A 27,330-nucleotide genomic window follows, 5' to 3' on the forward strand; every position below is an offset into this window, starting at 1 on the left:
ATTGTAATTGGTCCCCAGTAGACTTCTTTAGCAAGTTTTGTTTTGGTAATAATAATGATCCAAAATGATGTAAAATTACATCTTTTTATATTGAAAAACATACCATTTTCTTGAGGGACCACCCCCCCCCCTCGCCAAATACATGCACCTATGTCTTCCACAAACCTAGGGAAAACACTGGAATGTGTGTACAAATTTCATAGCAATCCAATAGCGGTTGAGAAAATTCTCTCAAAACCAAAGACGAGAACCTTGTGGTGGCGATAGAGGAAAAGTCAGGGGATCACCAAAGTTGGTGTCTGTACAAATTTCCATGGCAATCAATTGTTGAGATATTTCAGTCTGGACCGACCAACCTAAAAAGGTGCACCAAGTCGAGACTACCCTTCAGTAGCCAGCCTTTGTACCTGCTTGTGGAACTCTACTCGCCCTGAAAGAGAGATGTGACTTTTTGCTGGCCTCGCTGCTTATCATGAACTGGCCGATACTGGGGCCATGAACCCGGGGCGTTGCTACTCACTCTGCCACCCTGCTGTCTGCATGCTGTACGGTGCACAAGGCTGTAATTTGGTTCTGGTCCACTGGCTTTTTTATGATCAGTGTCAGACCAGAGCATGATTAAGTAAAAGGAGATAGAGGCTCTGTAACAGAGTGCTCTAGCACATCTTTATCAATGGCATTGGAAAAACCTAAAGGATTTATTCTGACCATATAGTGGTGTTCCTCACCTGTATGGTGTGACTGGAGGCCAGTGCCAATGGTGCAACAGGTCGTCAAAAGCACTGACTCTCCAAAATGCTCAACAGTATACTGTTATATATAACATAAATAATAAATGTTTTCAGGGAAGTTAATCTAAAATGATTAGGTTTTTTGTTTTTTTTTAAAGCAAGTATTAAACTACTTTAAGTGGTCAGCTTCAAAGCGGTGTTTGGGGGATTTAACATATTCCTCCAGCGTCTTTCCTAAGTCTTTGGTTGACATGCTCTAGCAGAGGGATTGCATTGCGGTGGCATCTGCTCCTTTTTAAACACCATCTATGTGTGGCCGAAGCTGCACTTGACAATGACGCAGAGTGATGCCCCCTCAAAAGCAGAGAGAGAGAGAGAGAGAGAGAGAGAGAGAGAGAGAGAGAGAGAGGGGATCTGTGATGAATCACGTCCCACGGAAGGAAAATGTGTTAAATAGTACTTGGACACTGCAGCATGATAATTTTCTATCACAGCAGCCTATAAGTATCTGACAAGCTCTATGCTGACTCGGCAGTCTGTTACAAAATGGCAGACATGCCCTTTTATCTCGGTACATGTTTCACGGCAATTGGACAATCAGCCACTGCAGTGAAAATCCATAGTATTGATTGGCCTGTATCTTCTCTATAATTCTCCAGTAGAGAAATCCCTGATGACAAATTATATCTGCACCAGTTTTTGATTGGTGCTTTGATGTAAGTGATCTCCAAGGGCAGACTGGAGGAACTGGTTGAGGCTTTATTAACTGAGTCTAACCTGGCTCTTCCTCGTCTCGCACCTGCCCAAAGCCAGACCTGCTGTCAGACAGTCAGACTGCAGGCGGGCCAGTCAGAACCGCTTCAGCGATTCGGAATTTACAGCTGCACGTGCAGGCCACCTAACATCATCATCATAGAGAGAAATGCGGGCGGGCTGTTGGGAGGGATAGCTGGCTGTGAAGGTGACTGTCTGCCTCCTGTGTCTAGACTTAAAGAACACACACACACACACACACACACACACACACACACACACACACTAAATCTTGAATCAGATATGGCAGAACTTTCCCCTGTTTATTTCCAGATCAGGGCAAAGTCATTGCAGTATTCCATTACAATTTACAACGTGTATACTGCTTTTTTTACAAGTCTATCGTGAGATAGTCGCTGCCTTTTATTATGCCTTTGTAAATGGTGCAGCAGCGTTGAGTTTCAATTCACAGTCAACGTAAGCGGTCATTTCATTCAAGCAGGTCCTACGGCATTTCCCCCTGCATCTGCCGTAATGGTGCTGCGACAGTGGAGCTAGCCATTTTCTCCAATCTGCTGTTTATGAATGTAAAGCAGAGAGGTGGAAAAGGCAGCACCAGGCAAATTAAACGCGATAGCGTTCTCTATTGATTCTAAACAAACGCACATGCTCTTTCTCACTCTCTCTGCTTTCGGCACTTGATGTGTATAACAAGCCATATCATTATGCACTATGTACTACTGCCCCCCCTCAGTTGATAACCCTGACCACAATGCACTGCTCAACACACTGGAGCGCACACATCAAGAAGCCTCTTCTAATCCTGCCGGGGTACTTAAGCAGGCGTCAAAATTGGCGCGGAACTTTTCCGAAATCCACTGTCATAAATCCGATGATTTTTGAAAAGGGGAAAGGGGAGAGAGAAAGCCCTTTATTGGAGAGTCGGGTGTGTGTGTGTGTGTGTGTGTGTGTGTGTGTGTGTGAGGCGGGGGGGGTGGATAATGTTGGACATAATCCAGCCTCTGACAGAGGAGGAGGGGGAGCCGGCATCGTTTACAGAGAGGCATATGCTTCCCTCCCTTCACACAGACGTGAACTACAGCAAAGCAACCTTTTACCAGCCAGTCGGAGGAGGATAATCTTTCCCCTCGCAGCACAATGCCGGAGATTACATGGAGAACATGTCAGTCTGCACTGGATTTGCTAGACACTAGATCTCTTGTCCCTATCGATTTGCAGGCTTCTCATTCATGTTTTCACACGGGTCTCACAGGCATAGAGGCCAAAAGCATATGGTTGGGGAAGCAGCCATTCTCTTCCTCTCTGCTCTCTCACCCTCTTTGTGTGATTGGGTGCTTCAGTGTGTGCGCGCACGCGTGTGTGTGTGTGTGTGTGTGTGTGTGTGTGTGTGTGCGCGTGCTTCAGTTTGCAGCAGCATTTGCACATACATGATCGCAATGGTGTCAATGTAACACCTGCTCCCGGGAAATGCATTTTGTAATCACAGGACAAGTTAACCTCGACACCGCAGACTGCAGATGTTGTAATCCCTGGTGCTATTCTGTCGCTGTTGATTTGCTTCGGCGCGAGCACAATCATCGCCCTCATTTTAGGGGTTATAGTTTCCCCTAAAGCTTTGCATTATTAATCAATTATTACATCACACACCCCAACACAAATAACAAAAGCTGCTATAGTTTACACACGGCTGGACCCAGGTGGTTAGGCCTTTCTCTATCGCGAACGGGAGTTCTTCCTTGTGTGTATGTTTTTTTTTTTCTCCATGATGCATCACAGCAATTTACCTGACGGAAACGGAGCTTCATATTTGTTGGGTAAAGCGGCTTGAGGAAGCGTAGCTCCTTGGTTTTTTGCACACGTGGGCCTAAACACCTTACACCGTTTTGACAGGTTGGCGAACCATCCCTTGACGTGGTTGCCGGTAAACCGCTTGTTCCAGTGTTTCCCCACACATAGACTGATTGTGTGGCGGTGCCACAAAAGTGTCGAAAAAGACGACAAAAACATTGGAAAAAAGCATTTGCATAAAGCTTACTGGTTGTCTCAGCAAGGTAGGTAATAAGAAATACAAATCTATAATAATCACAAATTCAATACAGGAATTTTTATGACCTTATAATTATTACTTAGGTGACCTGTCTTTGAAATAAATAAAAGAAATTCTACAAAGGGAGGGAAAAAGTTCAATAAAGAATTCTCAAAGAAGACTGGCTTGCCCAGGGCCAGGGCCAGCTCAGCGGCATCTTTCTCCCATCGCGTCCCGCTGTCTCTCCTACCTACATCGGCCCCCGCACCCTGTCCCACAGCGGTGCGCCACACAATCAACACCGGCCGCCACACATTGCGTTTCGTTTTTCTTATTTATTTATGTTTTTTACTTTATTTAAAACATGCATTCGTTCAGCTGCATTTTCTTTCCCTGCTCTCCTCAGTCTCTCGGTCACTCACTCTCTCACACACACACACACACACACACACACACACACAGTCCCTCCCCTCCGTGCAGACGGCGTCTGTCTCCAGCGATAGCCATGTTACTTAACTTAGCTTTGTCGTTAGATTTAGCAACTTTTCAGACGCCCTTAGCGCATTTTTTTCACAAAAGCGACTGCCGAAAAATCTGGCGACTTTTCTACAGAAAGTCGCCAGATTTGTCGCTAGTCGCTTCTGTCCAGCGAGCACGCGAGGCATTTATCTCCTGTGGCCGCCAAAACCATTCACCTCGCTCTTCTCTTCTGTGACTGAGGAGCAGAGGAGCAGCCCCTCCCCTCTCTCCTCAGGTGCGCAGGCAGGTAGAAAGGGGAGTGGGGGACAGGGTGCGGGGGCCGATGTAGGTAGGAGAGACAGCGGGACGCGACGGGAGGAAGATGCCGCTGAGCTGTTGTTTGTCACTTTTTCCGATGTCTGTCGATTTTAGTTTAACACATTTTTGTTGTTGTTTTTTTTATCAAGTTTTTGAAGCTTTTTCTGACTTTTTTTTATGTCTGTCGATTGTTTTGGAAGTTTTTTTTAAGCATTTTGTTCACTTTTTCCAACCTTCTATCAGTTTTTATTTTCAAATGCTATAAAATGTAATACAATACCCAAATTAATTGAAAGTATTGAACTGATCTAGTTATTTTTTTGGACAATTTGGTGAAAGAAACCCACATTTTTGATATATAGACTTTTAGAAAATGGGTCAAATTTGACCCGAGGACAACAGGAGGGTTAATATAATGAAAATGTTGAAAAGAATGTTCGGGGTGTTGAAATGAAGCATTGCGTCGATGCGTCGCAATGCGGACCTAGACAATTCTGCGTTGATGCAGTGACAGACCATAATCGATTATTGCCTTTGTTGATTTTCCGGTTGTTGCATTTTTGCCTGTTGTCTGCTGTGTTCAGACTCGGCTACATTCAGGAAGTGTCTTTTTTTAAGAGCAGATACAATAAAAAAGGGGAGTTCACATATATCGGACTTCTTGAATGGGTTGATGAAAACCATGTGTAGCAATATATAATAATATTTGAGGAGGTGACGCATCGTGACGCATCGTGATATCTAATCGGATCGAATTATGAGACCAGTGAAGATTCACACCACTACTAGCAGCAAACTTTGCTGAAACTTCAGAGAAGTTTTTAAACAGCGTAAAGTCTTTGGTGAGCCTCTTGGTCCTCAATGACAAAAGCCCTCCATATTTTATGCGACTTTGAAGAGGGCAGATTAAAGCCCACAGCAGCAGACTTTGACAGAGGAGTCCAGTGGACTCACAATGCCCATTTTAAAAAGGAGCGGAAAACAAGAAGTCCTCACTCATGCGTTTCTTACTGATCAATATGCTAACTCGGGGAATGCTAAAATCGAGTCGGATGTTTGACAAAGACGGATAGATTTGCACCGTCCGTGAAATGTCACTGATTCAGTGGAGGATGTCACCTCGGGATCGCTCGGCTGTGTGATAAGCCTGACACATCAGCTTGGGGTGGAAAGTGGCGTGGCGCCACTCTCCCGGCTCCCTCTTCCTGTCAGAGCAGACGGATGACAACGACCACCACTGCTGCAGGTCCAGTGGGACCCAGGTAAAAAAAAAAAATAAATGAACACAATTAAAAAATGGATGAGTTGCAATCTGTGGAGAAAAGTCAATGTGTGAGGTTTCGGGTGGTTAGCGACTGAGTGGTCGCAGAAAAATAAAAATCATTAATTTCAAGTGAGGGTTGTCAATCTAGATTTGATAGAAACACTGAGCTGCAAAAACTTGTCCTATTATTCTTTTGCTTAGGTTTATATCTATGCACTTGCGTTTTATTTGCAAAAAGTGATTTCGGCTTGTTAAATCGCTGAATGTAGCCACCTTGACACGGTGCCATAGGTCCACATCCACTGTGATACATTGAGAGTGACATACATCACTTTCATTTTCAGCACATCAGACACTCCTTGCCAGAGATTTCACTGATAATAGGAACAGCGCTCTGTCATTTCCCACAGATAATGTAATTGCCATAGGGAATGAAGCCATAAAGGCAGCAATAAAAGGTTTTAATTTGACTGCCGTCTTCCAGAATTTGACCCTTTGTGGTGCCGATATTTCTTTATGCCCCGAGGCAGGCGCTCTGAGACTCTTCTCTCTATTTGTTCAAGATCAAAAGGTCTGTCCGACAACAAGAAGCACTGACAGGCAGGCTGCTTTTGGCATACGCTGGGCCCATCTATTGGACCATGGGGAAGGTGAGAGAGTGAGAGCTTTCTAGCTTACCATTTTCCACATCACTCTGTCAGAGAGGCTCGTCTCGGGAGACTTTGGGCCAGTTTGTGTGGTCAAAACAAAAGAGTCACACAAAGGGGGGAAAACAGCAATCACCAGAGTGGTACTTTAGGGTGACCCCATAGCGTGACCTACTGTCAAATTCCCCCCACCTTGTTCCATTCTGACGCTCCCTTTTGGCTGATTTTGACTGATTGGTTTCGTTTTGGTTGGCCTTTTGTTGTTCCTCAGCCCCAGCATCTTCCTCCTTTCCACTTCTCAGCAGCCGGGGATCATATCTCACATCGTATCCCGACGACTCCGATCGTAATCCCGTTGCTCTCTGAAGGAAAAACACCAGAAGCTGACAGAAGACAAAGCACCATCCACCCACAGCATCCTGGGGAAACTAATAGCCCAGGTCAAAATCTGTCCTTTTATTTATAATCCTCAACAACATGAAATATGAAGGGGCAGATTGAGATGCATAACTTCAACCCCTTTTTTTTTTTTTTTTTTTGGAAGCAGGAAGCCCTCAGACACCAAAAATGATGAAATGCTTTGGCTGAGAGGTAAACTATTAATAGACTCCTCCACCTGAAACTGTCACAGTGATCCCTGCTCTACAGGCCCCACATCCACACCAGGAGCACCTTTCAGGGACCTGTGAAGGGCTGCTGAGAAGGACTATCACATATGCTGAGGTGCACACAGCACGTATTGTGCAGAAGGCACGCCTACCCACGGACCCAATATGCTTCATAACTGACAGTAGCATGCACGTGTCAGTGGGCTCGATGGAGCGTGGGCATGCGGATAGTTCATATTGCGCTGATTCTGTGTGCAGAACTGCAAATCTGTTACAAAAGCCTAAAAGTATTGTTGAGTCAAATAAGAGGGTGACAGTAAAAACAGGCGCGCCTGCATTTTTCATGGCCAACTAATTAGCCATTTCCCCTAAGAAGCACAATAAGAGCTCCTTGCGTGTGACACCGCCGTCTGCTTAGCGTCATGAATAAAACGCTCATTTGAAATATTTTGGGGGACAACTATCGGGATGTAAATCAGCCGGCAGTAAAGTTATGTCAGAGGGAAAAGTCACTGCCGGTAGCAACCACATTCCACAAATGATCATTTATTACCCAACACTATTTTTAAGGGGGGAAATGGCAGCCTCCCTTTGTCAAATCTAACAAGGGAATAGCTTTCAGGTGCTTACACCACTATAACTCATCTCAGTGACCTTTTGAGCAGGAATTAGGGCACTTTCATCTTTGCTCAGGTGCTTGTTGGAGTCCATTAGCATTTTTAAAAAGTGCGATGGAGTGTAAAGAAAAACAGGGAATCTTTCATTAATAGACCCAGTGAACTTTAGCATGCTGGGTAAATTGTGAAAAATGACCCCATGAAGATGATTATAGCATTGCTGCAGACTTTACTTTAAAAGCACCGTCTACTGACTAAGTTGAAATGTGTGGCTTTATTTGACAGCACTGCCTCTCAATTGCACAGCATTTCATATCCAAGCTAAAATCCATGACAACTTCAAGCACACGTAGCAATCACGCGTTCATTTTTCACTCCTCTCAAATGTTCACTTCCCTCCTCTATCATTATTCTCCGATTCAACATGCCCCTCCTTCAGGGAAATTACACAGCCAACCACCTACTCCCAGTCGTGGTGAGTGCTATTCCACGCTAGCAGACCAAATTAAACATCTGACTGAGATTGCCGAGAGAGACAGGACACACGGTCTCCTAACCCATTCTCTATTTTTGAAGCTTCTAAATAATTCATAGATAAAAACAAAACACAACAAATACCTTGAGACGTGTGCTACCCGGTAAATTAATCCCACAAAATGAAAATAGAACTTTATCTTGCAGCTCAAATTGAAGCAATACCGTGATATTAAAGTGTGAAAGAGAACACAAACACTGCAACAAATTACAAAATGCCACGGGGACCTACAACAGTATTACAGAGGACGACCAAATACGTTTCTTTGTTCAGTGTGGGACATGCACTTCAACACGGTCGTTATTGTCAATAAATTGCAACGTGCAAACTAGTTGGAGTCATCACCGCCAGTGTCGTATGTATGATCAACTTGGGTATTTCACTATTGTGCACTGTCAGGAATATCATGCAAGAACAGCAAAATGACTAAATATAATATGGGGGTGGGGGGGGGGGGTGGAAATCACCAGCTTCCAAGTGTAGTTTGAATCAACCATGTAAGGGAATCCAGAATCCTAATGTGCCAGATTGCGTTGCGATGTCGTACCTTCTGCCGTCTCGCTCGTTTTTTATTACCAGTTTCCATGTGATCAAAAGCATTAATCTAAAAAAAAGGGGGATATCGGAGTGCAAATATCATCTTTATATGGCCATTACTTATTAATCTTTATGTTCATTCCGGCGGCCACTAAGTCATGTCACCTAGATGTCCTCTGAAAGCAAATGGCTCGACACAGTATATTGAATTACACGTTCCCTTATTTACTGGAAAAGCAGGTCTTGGAGATAACAAGAAAGGTGATATTTACAGTAGCCTGCAGCAGTGTGATGTGCCATGCCAAATCACGGCTCAGGTGGGCCAAGGAGCTCCTCCGTGTTGGGAAGGGGGACGAGACTGTGTCACAGACGAGAAGACGCGCTTAAAAGCATTTCATATACATATACAAGTATCTATATAATTGTACCTAAAGATATATAGCAACTAGTGGTGGTGGTGTGTCCTTTACAGAGATCATTATGGCCCATAATATGTTGTTTTTGCTTGGGTGTTCTATGGAGGTGTTTTTTTATTTTTTATTTATTAAGCCATGGTGACAAACACGGCTTTATTCCTGTAATTCTCTCCGTCTGTGGCTGCGGTTGAGAGGTTACTTTTCTCCAAGAAAGAATCTGCTGAAACAACAAATGCAGATTAGGTCCTGTGAATGCAAATAATGTGAAAAATATATTTCCCTATAATCGAGGGTTATGTGACAACAGCTTGACCGTTTCTTTACTTTAGCAAATGGTCACATTTAGAGGCAAGTAAACCAATTTTGGCCACAAAGACAAAGATAACGTCCACGTCAGTGTTGTCACAGCAGAGCATGCGCCAAAATATTTCGATCTCAATGTGACTTCCTGATCAACGTGTTTAGTTGTTCATTATCAAAATCGGTTGCCCGTTCCCAAACTTGTCCTTTTTCATGAATATTTATCACCACCATCAATTCCAAGTATTTCTTTTGGCTTGAAATTTTACATTTGCATTTGCATGAACTCGGGTAGACGCTCCATATTCATGCACCATCTTAAAATACGTTAGCCGGTAAGGGACATACATACCCTGGGGTCAGCTGAGAAAAAAAAAAAAAAAACTAAACCGTGTGCACAGAATAAAAATCTGTTCCCTCGGTTTCATAAACTGTACGCACAGATTCATAATCAGTGCCCTCAGTTTCATAAAAGTGAGCAAAGTTAGAAAGATATTCACAGATTAGAACTTCCGGGATCAATTACTCTATAGCGAAATGTTATTAAATCACAAATGATGCATCTTTCCAAACGTAGTAAGGTTAACAACGAGCTACAAACTCATTTTCATCAAAACGAGCCGACTATTCATTTAATGATTAAATAAGGTAGTGTCTCCAAACTTATTTTTTAAAAGTAAGTGCTGTAGTACAACTAGCAGGAGACACGTTATAATGGAGGTAAGTTTGGAGACACTACCTTATTTAATCATAAAATTAATAGATATTTTTGTGTTGGTCTTGTAGTTTGTAGATGGTCCCTAAGCACTCGTCTTACTGCAGTCTTACCGCCGGTTGCTACTAGAGACCAATGTTATTTCTCCAGGTCGGAGGATGGCTAGTTTTGATGAAAATGAGTTTGTAGCTCGTTGTTAACCTTACTACGTTAGGAAAGATGCATCGTTTGTGATTCGATAACATTTCATTATAGAGAATTGATCCCAGAAGTTCGAATCTGTGAATATCTTTCTAACTTTGCTCACTTTTATAAAACCGAGGGCATGGATTATGAATGCGTGCATACAGTTTATGAAACTGAGGGAACTGATTTTTATTCTGTGCGCACGGTTTAGTTTTTTTTCCTTAGCTGACCCCAGTGGGCCTCCGTACATACAGGACATACTGCTCCGCCTTTTGCGTTTGCGCTGTCACATGATAAACTCCCAGGTGCTGCTAATGCTGCTAATGGGTATCGTAGCTTCCCAGGCCCGGCAAGTTTGAATAAGGAAAACATGGAGGACCACATGTATTCAAAATCTAAATTTCAGGAACAGGAGTCTTCTTCTTCGCCCAGTAAAAGAAAAAGGATATTGAAAAGAGCAAGAGACCGGCGTCATCAGAAAAAAGCGTGAAGGCTGCCGTAGCTGTAATACGTACTTTGAACTGCGTGGCGCGAGAGAGTTGATTGCGATATATGATCTCAACGCTAGATGGGAGAAATTCCTACACATTGAACCTTTAACATTACAAGGCAACAGACAAGCATTACTTTAGATTACAGTCAAAACAATTAGCTGATTAATCAATTAGTCGAGCCACGGTAAATTAAACAGCAACTACTTTGATCATAGATTAACTGTTTGGACTTTCTTTTCTTTCTTTTTTTTTTAAGCAAAAATGTCAACAATTCTCCGGCTCCAGCAACTTAAGGATTTGCTGCTTTTTAGTTATTTATATGACAGTAAATTGAATGTTTTTAGGTTTTGGACTGTTAGTCTGTGCTGTTAAAACAAGAACTTTAAAGACATCACTTTGGGCTTCAGGAAATTCTGGTGGGCATTTTTCCCTTTTTTTCTGACATTCTTAATCCATTAATCAAAAAACTAACGTGCAGATTAAGGAATAATGAAAATAATCGGCAGTGGCAGCCACACACCAGATGTTTGAGGAATCTTTGCTTTAGCTCAGGACGATTTTAGCCTTGGTTTAAACTCGTTGGTTGTGGTTACTGTCAGATGGTGGTTACTGTCGGATTCTGGCCATGATAAACATTTCACTGAGAAGAAATGTACTTTTCTGAAGCACATACTATAGCCTACATTGTAAGACAGCTTGTTCTTTAAGAAAATCATCAATGCTTTTTAGTGCGGTCAAACGATTAAAATATTTATATTTAATTAATCGCAATAATGTCATAGTTAACTCGCAATTAATCACATATTTTTATCTATTCTAAATGTCCCATTTCTTTTTGTCCCATTATTTTTTTCTCATTTTAATGCTCTTATCAACATGGAAAAGTGGATTGGCTTGCTTTGAGCTTTTGTCGCCTGGCTCTGTGTTCTTGGCCATCAAGTGGTATTTCGGACTGGACGTGCTGCGATAATAGCTCAGTTCACAACGACAAAACCCACAGATCACTTTGGTCTCGTCAATGGAACCATTTGGCAACTTTTTAAAAGTAAACTTTACATTCAGAATCTTAAGGGCATCCATTTTGGCGTCTCGGGCTCGCCATCTACTCAAAACGTAACGTTAGCCTACTACTCTTTGGGCCGGCTGTGTGCGGCGTGCCTGTTGTTGTGTTTCCGGTCTCGCTAGATCCGGTGTGGTGATGTAGTTTTTCTAACGTTACTAGTTGTTGCAACAGCATGTGAAAAAAAACTACAAAGTTTGCTAGGCCAAAAAGAACGTTAATCTCACGATAAAAATAATTTACGCCGTTAAAATGGGTATAATTGACAGCACTAATGCTTTCATGAGCTGGTTTCACTGTAGTTTAAATCCATTTGCAAAGTTGCTATATAGTTGGCTATATTTTCCTGGTTACATACATGATGTTTGACGCAATAACCTCTGTTACATCAATTAATTACTTCATGTTAATATGTGACTGTGAAACATTCAGAGGCGCAGATAGTGCGGCATACTGTACGAACGAGAGCACTTTATGGTTAATGAAATGTTTTGATCATCGTATGTAGGACTTGGGGAAACAGGTGCAGATGAAACAACTGGAACACATGGTGGAAGCCAGAAGCTCAGCACACCTGTTCCCTTCCTGCTAAACAGCCTCGCAGTGGATCGTCTCTGGAGCACAAAATAACTTCCATCTCTCACACACACACACACACACACACACACACACACACACACACACACACACACAAACACAGCACACATTTCTCCGATTCTAATAGCACAGAGATGGAGAACAGACATTTGTCCCTTTTAGGGCCAATAGCAATGGTGATAAATGAAAGCAGGACTCTTTCTCTACGCAGCTGGAAGATCTTAATGCATTTTTATCTGGTCTGTGTAGACAGTGCACTCCGCAGGGAGGGAGGGAGGGAGGGAGGGGAGGATAAGTAACTATAGGAGGTGGTAATGGTGTTGGTATCGGCTGGTGTTGTTTGCCCTAGCTGTATTGAAGCGATGGTCCCCGAGGAGCCTGGCACAGGGAGCTGGGTTTGTCAACCTTGTCTGAGGGACTTAATATGAAAACAACACTAATGAGAACCATTTCCATTGCTCTGTTTATTTTCAGAGATGCATTGAGCGGGGCATACGCACGGCTCAGTGATCGCACGTTGCATTGCATTCATTATGGGGCCCTGGATGGGCTACTGATACATTACACACAAACACACTTATAATTGCATTTTTTTTTTTTATTGTTCAGTGCTACTTTTATTGCTGCACTCAAGCAAAATGGGCTCCGTCTGACCCAACGCAATCATATGGTTATGCATCTCGTTGGCATCTTTTATCTTTTTAAGGAATTCTGACTAAAAGCTCGAAATTAGACATATTTTATACGGATTCCATGACCGAAGCAAAAAAGAACAACACTACATCTTACATCCACACTGTAGATTCTATAGTATATGAAGAGGCATTCTCTTCGTCAATAAATGCTAAGCTTCAGCAGACAAGTATCATTTCCTCAAGCAAAATGAATCCTCCCGTGTCCATCTATTCACTCACAGACATGCCATTTTGAAAATCTCTCCAAAGTGACATTACTCTAGAGATGGAAACCACTATTTCATTGAGCAGAAAATTGCTATTGAATTTGGAGCTGAATAATTGGAAGCCATGTTCCAATTCAACCCGCAGAAAAAAGGTAGAGCTATGTTTTACTGTCACACTCAAACCAATGACATTCTGAAGCTGAGCGGCACAAATGGTATGGGTATTGTTGGACGGGACATTGCTCTCCTTTGTATATGAGCCATATCAAGCAAGGAGTTGGAAGGCAATTTGGAAAAGGATGCAATTCGCTTTGATTTGATAGAAGGCCATGAATGGAGTCAAAAAAAAGAAATCAGCATTTTAAAGAAAAGATACACGCATTGAGCTGTGTAGCTACATTTGTTGCAGTTTTCAAAGCGTTGGAAATATTGGCTATACTGAAATTGAAAACAGGGCTAAATTCCTCTTTCAACGGAAAATGGAGGGAATCTTTTTCTTTGTGCAATATGTAAGTCAAATGTTTAGTCTACGTATAAAATATGTTTCCATGCATCTAAACCACTAAGCCACCATTTAAGAAAAGAATTAGTGCTCCAGTCGCTTTTTATCCGTTAGCTGTATTTCTTGTGTTGAGGTTGGTGGCACTGCCCCCCACCCCCTCTCTCTCTCTCCCTCCCTGCCCCTCCCTTCATCCAGTGATCGTTTTGTGAACCCGTTAGCCTGTCATTGGTTTAGAGACTCCAAATGACCCTGTGTTTCTGCAGAAGACTCATTCATCCCCTCCCTCTCCCTCCCCATAGCGATACTGATGACCACCAGAAAGACACACACGGACACACACACACACACACACACACACACACACACACGGACACACACGCATGGACACACGCACGGACACACGCACGGACACACGCACGGACACAGGCACTTACAGACAGGCATTAGCACATGCACGTACACACACACACACACACTGTTGGCTGCTGTGGTTAGCTGGTGTAATGTGCTTTGTTGTGTGAAGGTATCAATCAGAGGGGAGCAGATTATTAGAGTGTCTGAAAGAGATCAAACAATGTTGCCGTCTGCACCCACACATGGCTGATTTACAGGCAGGCTGATAAAGTACTGCAGCTCTCTGTCAGGGGCTACATGACGGCTCGCCGCGCTCTTAGGATAAATTATTGCAGAGGCCCGCGGTAATGTCTCTCCACCTAGCAACCAGCCGCCCCAGCCGCTGCCAGGGGAGCCCTGCCTCGTCTGCCATAATGGCACTGTGTCCGGGGTCAGCAGTTACTGTATCGTGGCAGGGTGGGAGGGATATATACACACACACACACACATATACACACGCGTGCGCGCGCTTGGATGCACCGCGCATGCGCGCCTGCACACCGTTTCCTCGTTTGTCTCTACACCTGCCATCGGAAGCAATGCCAAAAGACACTCAGGGATGACTGCAGGAGGACTGAGTGGACACCGGGGAGGCGCTGATGTCCCGCTACAATTTTGCAGTAGAGCAACATTTTGAAAAACTGACGCCAAGGTTCCAAACAAGACAGTACAGGGGTGGGGGGAGCATTATCAAAAAATAAGGCTTGGCAAACACATTATGAAAAGCCATTTGTTACACTAAGTCTGGTCTCACTTATTTGATTGGCAGAGGGGGAATTCAACAGACACATTACTTCATACTAAGTACTGCCCTTATGTCAGTATGCAGGCCTGCACAAGAACAATCACTTCCTGATTGATAAGAGCCTAATAGGCACATTTCTATATACTAGTGTCTTTATGACAAAACACAGTATCTACTTGATCCACTTACCACAACAAGGCTACACATCTGGAGCTGTGCTTTAGCAGGCAGTGACAAAGATAGATATATACTGTAGATAGATAGGTAGAAATCAAAATGAATAAGTCACCACCCAGAAGTGGATTTCACTTACAGTTGACGCATAACTATTTTATATCCTGCTGAGCTCCTGGCCCTTTATTTACTCAAAATGGCATTTGTTTTCCCCCCACTACACTGAGCAAGGTCAGAGAAAGTAGAATTCACCCAAGAAATTGGCAGGGAAGAAGAAAAAAAGGAGAGTAGAAAAACTATACTGAGATGCTAAAAGATAGATGCTGTCGATTGAGTGTAATGAATATTTTACTGAGGCTTCTTCCATTAGAGTGTTTCAACAGTATCTTTCTTTATATAAAGAAAAAAAAAGAGAAATGTTAAGAAATAAAAACAAAAACAACTTAAAAAGAACCAAAAGGTGGTCCACAGTTCAGAAACTGGCTTTGGCAAGTCGTCTGCCATTTTAGTGGCTGGGTGATCGCCTTCTCCCTGCCCCCTCCCCTGTGTTATCTCGCTCAAAGCAGTGCCATCCCTCCATTGTATTAATGCCGCTTCCCAGCAGCCCTTGCAATGACCTTTCTTTAATTAACTGCATCTTGATGAGCAGATCTACATAGAATGTGAAGGTTAATTAATGAAGTATCACTGCTTAGTCTTAAAACCATCACCTAGCGGATGACAGCCAGCCCACCACTCTCAATTTTACCCCCCGATCTCATTAGCGATGGTAGGCCAACGGACAGCTCTGCTTTGGCCAGGGGATCTCAAGTAAATTGTATCAAAGACAGGCCCTCTGATATCCTTCATATGGCCACGTAAGACCATATTCTGACTCTACACTTTGAATAATATATGAGAAATGCTCACAAATACACACACACACATTCTTGCCTCACATAATGTGTTCGTGTTTTTCTCTGAGGTATGAATCTAGTCGGCAACCGCATAAATAATTCAAATGAAGGTAAAATAATATTTCAATTAAGATCCATGTAATCTGTTTCCTGCAAACAAATACATGATGGATGGTGATGGATGATTCTTGGATTATTGCACAGTTTCATCTTGATAAGCTTTCGGTTTCCGTGTGATTTCATTTCAGGGGCGCATTTCAGCGTTGCTTATCGTTGCAATTTGGAAAGAAGATCCACATTAGCAAACATTGCCCACCTACTAAAAGTGTCTTCCTGGGGCAGTTTTAAGTTGGTAAAAAAAAAGATGGTGATCCGGGGTCTACGGTTACAGCACATTTCCCAAAAATCTGGCTGCGTTCGCGCCCGGCTTTCCGTCTATCTATAATCTATCACAGGAGAGAGGGTGATGGGAGCTATCGGTGTATGCACAGCACTTAGAGCACAGACACTAGCTGCACATGTGACGCTATCCATCACCATGGATGCTAGTTTCTGTTGCTGTTGATTGCGAGGGTTTCCCTCCTGGGTATCACGGGCCCGGGCGATGCCACCTGGGCTCATTTACCTTCCCACCTGGCCCGGACGTTGGAAAATTAAACCGCAAGTATCCAAGATTACGACAACCGGGCTGGCTTTTCTGGCTCCTTTTCATGTTTTTCCACCAAATGCTTGCTCGGGGGCGGACCTAGACCTACTCTTATCTGTAAAGTGTCCTGAGATTAGTCCTGTTGTGATTTGACACTATAAACAAAATTGAATTGCATGGTGAACGAGAGCCCCAGTCAAAAAGGGGATGATTTTAGAATTCACTCAGATGTTGCACCCAATTGAATATTGTGCCGTTCTGTCATTATCCTGCTATAAATCTGCCAGCCTGTGTGCATTGTGTGCAGTTTCACTGACACCTAACAACTTCTCTGAGTGACTGTGTGCTGCTGCAGCGTATACAAAATGTGCACGGAGATCTCCATAAGGTATCAATATTGTCTCTGTGTCCGTATTTCTCAGCACTGAGACACATGAGTGAGGTTCTCCAAGTACCTAGCCTCCTAACCCTTCTCCAAGTAATCTCGCTTTAGGTCTAAAGTCAAAGCGTTAAGGCGTGGCTCGACTTTCACCTAGCAGTGGGGGCACAAAACAACCTCCGCTAGACAGCAGAGTTTTGACAAGCGCCACGTTTTATCGTTTTTAGCAAATATCTGCAGAATGAAGAATAAATATATATGACAGCTGTGCCGCGGCCACTCTGGAATCAGCTAACCCACGAGCAAAGCTACCAGTCTCTATTTGTGTCTGTAAGCACTGCAAAGTTATTGATTCTTACCGTTTACCACTACAACCTTTTGACAGCCGACACAGCCACGTATGTAAAAGCTGACATGGCTGACTTCATGACAAGCTAACAAAGAGTGATACCCCCCCTGCTGTATCTCACTGAGGTCTGTGTATTCATCCAATAGAATAGAATAGAAGTTTCTCTTCTAGTGCTATATCTATACCTTATTTATACGACAGTGATTCCAAGGCCTCATCTATGGATCGAGTCACGAAGAAAGACATTCCATTTTGTTTCCCATCAATTGTTAAGATTTTGCCAGGGTAAACTCAATCCCTAATTGGTGTAGCTTTTTGCTACGACTGATCCGGTGTCAACGCCTTCGCTGACGACTGTCAGGTAAACTTTCCAAATAGAAGTAGTTCTCCGTCGAAGCGTTGAATCTGATTTCCCTTTCAGCACACTTCGAATGACACCCGGCTAAAAAGGCGGCACGATGCGCTTTTCCCCCCGCCGCGCACACAACGCTGCTGTCACCAAAGACAACTCGGGAGAAGCGAGTGTTTTGAGAGTTTGAAACAAAATAGCTGGTGCAGCATTTCCCCGTTTTCCGTCTGAAATGCTTGACACCAGAGGATTTACAGTGAAGTGAAGTGGGTGCTGTATGGAATGAGCTGTGGGGGCTGAGTTAGCTGCGGTGTCTGTGTGTGTGTGTGTGTGTGTGTGTGTGTGTGTGTGTGTGTGTGTGTGTGTGTGTGTGGGAGGGGGGGGTCCACACTACACTCATGCTGACAGGGATCCTCCCTGTAGCGCGTGCTTTTTTTTTTCCATTAGTTCCTTACTCACTCTCTTGCCCTCCAGACCTGCAGAGTGAGGAAGATTTAAGTGGCCAGTCAAGTGAAATCCCCAAGGTTTGGCAGGTGTGAGGTCTGGCTTCATTATCTACAGACACCTCTGTCCAATTATGAGCCTTTCTCCCTCTGTGACGATGATGATGCCGTGTGTGCATCCATGAGTGTGTCTGTAGGTGTAGGTGTAGGTGTGTGTGTGTGTGTGGGGCCTCATTGCTATCTGTCTGACTATCAAGATTCCCTCCTCCATCATGACATCATTGACAACACACATTCGCACATCAGGCGCACACATGCATGCCCATCTTTGCGTTCGGCTGCGTAGGTCTATCTAAAGCCCAGGTATTCGGCACAGGGCTCGGTTTTCCTGCTCTGTCCTACTTGGGCGTAGAAAGCAACACCTGAAACCTACTTGTGCTAGGAGGCTAACGGTCAGTTCCACAGCGAACCACGATTAGGGCTCAACTAGGTGGAAAAGCACAGAGCCGCAATAACATACACACACACACAAACCCCCCCCCACACACACACACACACACACACACACACACACACACACACAACCATCCTGTAATCAAAAGTTCCACTGGTTTTGATACATCTCCATGGCTTCTCCATTTTGCTGACCCACTGGTTCCAAAATGTCAGCTACTACAAACTGGAGCACTGCCTTATAAGCTGCTTCAAACAAGCACGGGGTCTCTTTTCTCTAGCCTGATTTTGGACACCCCCTGCTGACACGACTGCAAAGTGCAAGGCACCTGCAGTGCCTTCCTTCCAAAAGCAGACGTCACTAAAAAAATAAAAATAAAAAAACCTTAGTTTTGATAGAAAGGCACTTTTAATACGCTAATGTTTCCTAAGTAGCAATTGCATTTTACATACCTGCAGCTATGGCCACAGTAACGATTGTGCACGCTTGTGTGTCAGCAAAAACTGATTTCTTAACAATATCAAAAATGTGATCCTACATTAAAAAAAACAAATGCTACAAATGTGTCTTTATACATCAAAGCATGTTTCTTAGGCTAGAATATTCTGCTCCTAAGGATATGGCCTGCGATTGTCTCTGATGCCACATGTACCCTCCAGTCTCTGGTTAGCCTGCACTCTTCTGCAGCCCTATCATCTGCATCAGTTGGCAGATACAAAGAGCACAGCGCTGTTTTGCGTGTGAGCATGTGCGCCTTTTGTGTGTAGCACTGCTGCACTTGTGCTACACAGTGTGTGCGTGCGTGAGTGCTCTGCTGTGTGCGCGCTTGTGTACACTGTCTTTTTACATGATCAAGTGGGAGTGTTGGAGGCATGTGATGGTTCCCAGACTTTGGCTCTGTTCTATCTGATGCTGAGATGGCAGCTGTTGACCAAAGGAATTCATACATGTGTGTATAATTTGTCTTATGGTTCAAAACAAACAAGGGGCTCGGGACATCTTTTACACATTCAATTTGACATGACACAAACAAGAGGTCCCTATGTGTACTGTGGGTCTCTGAGTCGCTTGATTATAATTTCCGTGCGGTCTATAAATAGAACAGACCACAAATCTAAAGCACATAACAGTGTTTTCTCAGAAGCGTACATACACAGTATAACAAACTATCAACACACTTGAACAAATGTGGGCCGAAAGCATGTTGCAAGCGTAGCTTTGAACTCACCATTTTATTTGCCTCCTCTTAATGATAATCTCTGGGCTGGCAGCGGCGAATGAGCCTCCCCTGAATCGCAAAAAGGGGAGGAAAAAAAATGACATGAATTAATAATGAGCAAAATTACTCAAACTCGGCACACCGCGACCTGCCGCAGCACGGTGAGCGGCGGGCCCTAAGGTGACAAAGCTAGATAAATATTTTATGTCTAAATATGATTTTGGGGGTCCTGAGCCTGCTGTCTGACAATCCTGCCCAGGTTATTGCCGCACATGGATAAACCATTAAGAGAAAGAAAAGAAAGAAGGAAAAAGAAGGAGAGAGAGACTTGGAATCCGTCTGTGGCTCTTGTCTGGACAGAAGCAAGGCAGAAGCCAGCTTCTGAGGCTCGTGTCTTGCCCGTGAAGTGAGTCGACAGTGTTCTTTGGGTGCCCTCAGGTGGAAGCCTGGTATAATTGCTGTTGACAACCTACAAGTCATTGTGCAATTAAAGCATCTGCCGCTCCTGTGTGGCAGCGGGCTGTGATGCCTTGTGACAGCTCGTAGCCATTAAGCAACTGTAAGCAGCTGGCGTGCCTCGGTGGGGGGAAATAATGTGACAGAGGCACTCTCCCCCCCCCCCGTATTGTTGCCCTTGTCTCATTGGGGGAAAAGAGGAACATTACATCACTGGCCAAATTCTCGGGCATCTCAATGAATGGGAGAGGAGCAAGTCTACAAATTAAGACTTGGCACCGCAGGATGTCCAAATGATACTGTTGTTTCCGAGTACAACAAATGAAAAAAGAGCTTATTGTTTTCAAAAGACAGCGTTTCCCCCCTAACTCTGGTGACAAAACAGCCCCCAGCACGCAGTGTACTCAACCAGCTGAGGTTGGTATTGCTGCAAATTAGAGCGTAATTCACTTAGCGATTAGTCAATTGACAGGAAATTAATTGGCACTTTTTTTTTTTATCGATAAATAATTTAAGTAATTTGTCTAGATTTCTTTTTGTGGTTCTTGATATTGATATGTCAATTTTTTTTCTTCTTTTAACCTAAAAAATAACTTGCATCTTAATGAATAATAAAAATATTTTCTAGTTGCAGTCTTACTAAGAACATTTGTTAATGGTAAACATCACTGCGTCGGTGCAGTGTTTCCTCATAAATAAGGCGTAATATTGATGTGAATAAACTGCTCCCTCATAAAACCTCTTAAGCTGCAAAGTGTGAAAAGTGAAAAACGTGATTTACAATTCTTTTGATTGTACAAATGCGGTCTAGATCAAAGCACAGAGCATGCTGGTCTGTTCTGCACTACTGTGGGTTGGGATGACATAAGTCTTCCTTTAATTAACCCATCTCTGAGTCACTGAGTGAATGCGGTCTTTGATGTGCATTTAACTGTACTCTTGAGTTTGTGGAGGGATTTATGTGCGTATGATTTGCACACTCTCCGGTCAGATCAAATTATTTATTTCATTATCTCCTTTTTAAATGTCTCTCTCTCTTTCTTTCCTTTTTGGACCGAGTCATCACTTTTCAAAATGCCCTGAGAAAACATTACTTTTCTAGTAATATGACATAAACTGTTACCATACATTTATTTGAACCTATGGGGACAATCCTGACAGAATCAAATTCAAATACAGCAGTAATCAACTAGTCAGATTCGTTTGGGAAGGCCATGCATATTGTGTGTGTGTGTCTCAAGGATTTGCTGTTTCAGCAGGGAAGGAATCAGTCCTGTGCCTTTGCCATGCAGGGAAGTCAGCGTAAGGAAATTCCTGAGCTTCACAGTGGCAATCAGGCAGTTAAGGACCTGCCACTGAAAATGGAGCTGTGTGTCAGTCACTTTCATGGCTTATTCACACTAGCACGACTTCTCTTGGCATACAAAAGAGGCATTCTCATTCACTCACCCCAACAACCCAGTAAATTGCCCTTACTTGAATGATGGTAGAATATATATAGTTAAGTGTCCTACAGAAATTGCTACATCTGAAAGCTTACCTTCTCACACGAGAAATATTCTTTTACTCGGTACCACAGAAAGGGCTAGGGCTATTTTCTGAAATGTGCCAACGTTGCAGCCACTCTGTAAACAATATAACAGCTAACGTTAGCAAGCTAACAGTGGACTTTTACACCAACTTCGGTTAGTATGTTATTTATATGGTTCAACAAACGAATAGTTTTAGTAGCCTGTTCTTGGTAAGCTAGGCCATTGTGGGCCTTTGCATTTGACTTCCAATACGACAGGTGGCGGTAACTTTAACTTAACGGTATTACTACTTTTTAGAAACGAAGAAAAGACGGTAATAACATGGGTAAGGTAATAGAGAAGATTCTTAAAATGTCTCTCACTCCGAGCCGAATGTTGTTTACATCTTAAAGTTTTATATAAGTAGGAATTCTGTACTTTTTAAAATAAATAAATAACATTTTCAAAGGGGAAAAATCGTCCAGTGGTGGAACAACAATGATAATGCTGCGTTCAGGTGCTCCTAAATATACCCAATACTCCAGTGTATTTTACTGAAGATTTTTTTTTTTGCACAATTAAGACCAGAAGACAGCTTATGATGTACCGGCAGAAAACAGAGGGAGAAACACCAGGCTTACAGTTGGTGTTTTGATTAGATGACTTTGCAAATGACAAATATATACTTGACAAATTAAAAAATATATATATAAATTCTAGCATCAATAGTTATTGTAAAAAAATATATCTATTGTTAAAATACATTATTTTATTAAAAAATCATCGCGTAACCAAAATTTAACCACTTTTATCGTGATATTGTCCATGCTCAGAAGTGGTAAATAAGATTTTCCCCATCGTTTTAAAAGCATCATGTGACGTCACCCGGACAAACGCATGCTTATCCCTCTGCCGTAAACCCGACGTAGCATGACGTAAACCCGATTTATATCCGTGTTGTCAAGAGAAGTAAAACTGTTAATGAATAATGCCGTTTATATGCTATACCGCGGTAGAGTTCGTGTTTGAAATGTGATAATAGTCGTGCCTGGCTGCGTCTCCAGTCGAGCCGGTGCAGTTTAACAACATGGTGGACGTCGTGTAGGCTTTTTGAGGAGCCAGAAGATGAGTTGATCCCCAGCAAAACAAGCTCGAAAATGGCAACATACAACGCCGAAGGTAAAGAAAAAAACAGTTGTCAAGAAGATCCCGAGCTAGACTAGATATCTCTAACATCCCAGTCGTGGTTTTGCGTCGTAATATTGCAGTAATCCTGTGTGCCAGATTCATATACGTGCATCATACAAGTCATGGGTCCCTGTTTTGTGCTTTCTGCCTTCTGATGTCGGTGCAGGACAGTCTGTTGTGGTGGAGGTGAGCCCAGACATCCACATCTGTGGCTTCTGTAAGCAGCAGTATAATCATTTTGAGATCTTTCTCGCCCATAAGCAAAATGGATGCTCCCTAGCGACCTCTGACCCCCCATCCACCACTGCAGCAGCCACGCTCACAGGTCAGATGAATGGTAAATGCACTTTTGGTTTTTGCTGTAAATAATTTGCATGCAGTCTTGATTTACAGTCTGCGCGTCTCCTGCACTCACAGCCTGTCCCGGTCTTGTTCTGCTCCTTCAGATTCCGCCACCGAGTTTGTTTTCGAGGAAACCTACCAGACCTGTGTTATGAGAGGTGTCAAAAAGATCCTGACCAAAGCGCAGAAAACACCTTCCAAAAAATTAAAACCTTCCTTGACTTCAAAGAGACACAGCTGCTGTTTCTCAGGTGGGTGCCTCTCGCCGTTTACAACTGTAACACATTCCTTCTTTTCGGCTGCCCGAGCAGGGGGAAAAAAAACAGAACTTCCTGCCAAGTCCCATGTCATTAGCTTTTTTATTTTTTATTTCTTTAGGACACTTTTAGATACATTTTCCACAAGCACACAGCCTACACACACACACACACACACACACACACACCTTGTAAAAGCATTACTGTTGATCTGCAGGTTGCACTTTTAAGACGCAGTATGGCCAAAAAGACATGGAGCGGCATCTCAAAACCCACACCGGTATGTCACAGCCTTGCAAGTTGATTCCCTGTTGCTTAAGCCCTTCAGAATCCGATATGGACGTGTATTTTTATTTTATTTGTTTTTTCACTCGCCATCCAGGTGAGAAGCCATTTGAATGCGAGTTGTGCCACAAGCGCTTCAGTCGCCGGGACAAGCTCAACATGCACAGCCGCTCGCACACGGGGGAGAAGCCGCACAAGTGTAAACACTGTCCCTACGCGGCGGCCGACAGCAGCAGTTTGAAGAAGCACCTGCGTATCCACTTTGACGAACGGCCGTTTAAATGCCAGATCTGTCCGTACGCCAGCCGCAACTCCAGCCAGCTCACCGTCCACCTCCGCTCGCACACTGGTAGGTAGTCAGAAATCCAGAATGGTCCATCGACCGTGGGATGATTATGTTTTTGTGCATTGAGAATCATTTTTTTTTTTTTTTTTATCCTGTCATTTATTTAATTTCCTTCCAAGGGGATGCACCTTTCCAGTGCCAGCTATGTGACGCAAAGTTCAAAATCAACTCGGACCTGAAGAGGCACGTCCGGATTCACTCCGGCGAGAAGCCCTACAAGTGTGACTTTTGTGAGTACCGCTGCGCCATGAAGGGCAACCTGAAATCTCACGTTCAGATCAAACACAGCACGGAGAACTCCTTCCGCTGCGAGCACTGTGATTTCCAGTGTGCCAGCAAGAATGCCCTGCGGCAACACGCGCGAGAACACCAGCCCACGCAGGCCATCCAGTGTTCCGAGTGCACTTACTCCTGCGCCAGCAAGGGGGCGCTCAAAGTCCACGAGAGGATCCACTCGGAGGAGCGCCCTTTCAAATGTGACTTCTGCAACTTTGCCTCCAAGCAGCGCAGCAACCTCGTCATCCACAAAAAGAAGTGCCACTCGGATAGGCCTGAGAAGAAGGGCGGCAGAGGTGGAGGGACAAGCGGAGGAGGAGGGGACTCTCCGAAGCCTGTCGCCTCCAGATTTCGGGCCAAACTCGAAGCGGCTCGAGCGTTCTGCTGTGACTCGTGCGACGCTTCCTTTGTGAGGGAAGACTCCCTGCGGAGCCACAGGAAGCAGCACAGAGACACTCAGAACACGCTGCAGCTCCAGCTCTCCGCCCCGGCCGATGCCGTCGGCTTGGTCGCAGCGTCGCAGAGCAGCGCCCAGCTGGAAGTTCCTATCTCGGCCGACTCGATGGCTCCTTACAGCAGCGCGCAGCTCAAAATCATCGTCTCTCACCCTCTGGGCCAGGAGAACCGCTTAATCCCAGCTGGTGTGGATGGTCAGCACAAGACCAACATGGTCCTGTTAAGCCCGGAGAACCAGGACATGGTAGTCAACTCCATGATCCAACAGGTCAACCTGCTGGCGCCCATGCAAGCCCTCGGGTCGTCCCAGACGGCAGAAGGTCCTCTCGAACCCCAGACGGTCCTGTTGACGCAGCTCGGCCCCGGCGACGGCAACAACCCGCTCCACCAGGCCCTGCTAGGGACGGCCGTAAGCGCTCAGGACCCCGGCAGGGGCTCGCAGACTTTCATCACGACCTGCTCCGAGCTGGGGGGCCTCAACGCCCTGATCCAGGAGGGTGGCACGGAGGTGACAGTGGTGACGGAAGGGAACGCCGCCATGTTGGCGCCCGCGCCCGGCATGGCGTGCGGCCCCTCGGAGGACATGTCCAAACCAGCAGGGACAGTGATGGTGGTGGAGAGCGCCTTGCCCTGTGAGGAAAGTGCCTTGCTGGTGCCAAATATCAGCCTGGGCAGCCAGAATGTGGTCATCCACGCCGTTCCACTGATAGTGTCCACTCAGCAACAGCTCTCTCCTCACACACTCTACTCCGATACACACACACTGGAAGGCATCCCGCAGTGAGTGGAGGCCTCGGCGGCTTTTTCTGAACATAGAAAGACTGTTAACTGCATCATGGGTAGGGTTGGGTATCGTTTGGGTTTTGTTTGTTTACGATCCCGGTAGCCCGGTGGACACCAGACCCTTCTCAGCTGGGTCTGGGGAAGGTTCATTCACAGCCCATTTCCAAAGGGGCGTCCCCAACGGCAACGCTTGAATGCCTCTGGGCACAATTGGATAGACCTAAAAACCAATCCGAGCGATGAAGGAGATGACGCTATCGTCATCGTGTAAAGCCCGCCTCAACGGTTGTGATTGGTGCCTCGATTTGGAAAAGTTCGTCAGGGTTTTCCCAGGCTACCGTACCGGTGATAAAATGATACTTTTAAAACGGTCCCGGTGCCTTAACCGATGAAGAAAAAAAAAAAAAAAAAAAAAAAAAAAAGAGCACAAAACAACAGTTGGTGAAGTTAAAGAATGGCTTGTTTATTGCTAAGGCCGTATGGTCACATTTCAGTGATGTATTTAAAATGTAATAACAGTAACTTATAACAATAACTAATTTCACCAATCAAATGCTGTTATACGACAAAAAGAAGAGCCACTAGATGGTAGAAGGGTATTTTACAACAACATTGAATGAACCGTGATCTTACAAAGTGCAGTTGAAGGCACCATTAAGTCCCATAGGTGTAGTTTCTCTGACAGTGTCTGGTGTCTCTAAGGTCAGCTAGTCTCCTCTGTGTCTTTAGCTGCAGACTGTTGGACTTCCCGGTGTTGGAATCCTTTCGACTGAAATACAGCCACACGTAAGACCGTTTAAATAAAAACTAAAGCCATCAAGAAAAACAAAAACTAAACTGAAACCGTATTGCCAAGGTTAAAAAAACTAATCAAAATGAATCATTTCAGTTTATAGTTTTTCGCGGAAACCGAACGGAGTTGACATTGACGATCCAGGAGATGGGGCGGTGCTGTGATCTCTTCACATCGGACACTGAAGTAGCACAAAGTTGAAACAATGAACATCAAGGCTATTCCTATACAGCACCCACCATGTATTCTGTATGTATATGTAGCTACATACTTCTGAGACATTATACCAGGACCTAAGAAATCAATATCAAAACTACAACTGAATCATTCTGAAAAATTGAAACTAAACTAAAACTAGCAAACGCACTCTGAAAACTAAGACTAGACTAAAATTAAACTGAAAATTCTAAACTATTATTACCTTGCAACACATGCAGTAATGCTTCTGGTGCCTGTAACCATAGGCGTGGTTATAATAATGCAAACTTGGCTTCAAGTGTTTGTTGTTGAGTTTTTGTCACCTTTTTTAAATAATTTTTTTTCGACATTTATCACATTTTTGCCTCTTTTTATAAAAAAAAAAAAAAAAAAAAAAAAAACTATCCCTGGATAGTTGGAGATCTCAACCCACCCAATGTTAAAACCAAAGTTAGGCCCTTGCCTATAACGTCCGTTTCAGAGCACCAGAAAGCAGTGCAGGCATTTAAGAGGCACCGGGATGAGGCACCAAAACTTGCGTTAGGTCGTTAGGTCCGGTAGGTACCGGACCAGTGGTTTAGGATGGCACCGGGCTTCGGTACCCAACCCTCAATCATTTTTTTCTTTGCTAGTAAGAACTCTTTGGCCTAAAGGTTACCAATGTGCAGGCCATTAACAGTAACTGCTTTTTGCTTCTAGCAATTT

General features: G+C 44.1%; 2 protein-coding genes across 3 annotated transcripts in view; one reads left to right on the forward strand and one right to left on the reverse strand.

The window, feature by feature from the left end:
• The window catches only part of tshz2 (teashirt zinc finger homeobox 2), a 129,479-nt gene extending 107,270 nt beyond the window's left edge, over positions 1-22,209 (reverse strand). Inside the window, exons 1-3 of one of the 2 annotated variants that reach the window (XR_003692993.1) lie at positions 22,085-22,209; positions 21,731-21,815; positions 19,744-19,803 (exon numbers count right to left, since the gene is read on the reverse strand). The gene's annotated coding sequence lies outside the window, so the exon portion shown is untranslated. Of the gene's footprint in view, positions 1-19,743; positions 19,804-21,730 lie in introns of both variants that reach the window. The other variant, XR_003692992.1, reaches the window with a different exon arrangement.
• A 416-nt stretch (positions 22,210-22,625) lies between these two features.
• Positions 22,626-25,959, forward strand: zfp64 (zinc finger protein 64 homolog (mouse)). The gene is made up of 6 exons (XM_028583162.1): positions 22,626-22,880; positions 23,056-23,226; positions 23,336-23,482; positions 23,706-23,768; positions 23,871-24,122; positions 24,239-25,959. The coding sequence occupies exons 1-6, from the start codon at positions 22,859-22,861 to the stop codon at positions 25,633-25,635; spliced, it is 2,052 nt and encodes a 683-aa protein (XP_028438963.1). The 5' UTR covers positions 22,626-22,858; the 3' UTR covers positions 25,636-25,959.
• Positions 25,960-27,330: the final 1,371 nt, after the last annotated feature.

Source organism: Perca flavescens, chromosome 7, assembly GCF_004354835.1.
Source record: "Perca flavescens isolate YP-PL-M2 chromosome 7, PFLA_1.0, whole genome shotgun sequence".
Taxonomy (NCBI): domain Eukaryota; kingdom Metazoa; phylum Chordata; class Actinopteri; order Perciformes; family Percidae; genus Perca; species Perca flavescens.

Bases quoted from the DNA above. Each gene is read 5' to 3' on its own strand.
- zfp64 (XM_028583162.1), top strand. From the start codon at position 22,859: ATGGCAACATACAACGCCGAAG. The intron at 23,483-23,705 runs GTGGGTGCCTCT...GTTGATCTGCAG, and splicing joins ACACAGCTGCTGTTTCTCAG to GTTGCACTTTTAAGACGCAG. The intron at 24,123-24,238 runs GTAGGTAGTCAG...TTTCCTTCCAAG, and splicing joins CCACCTCCGCTCGCACACTG to GGGATGCACCTTTCCAGTGC.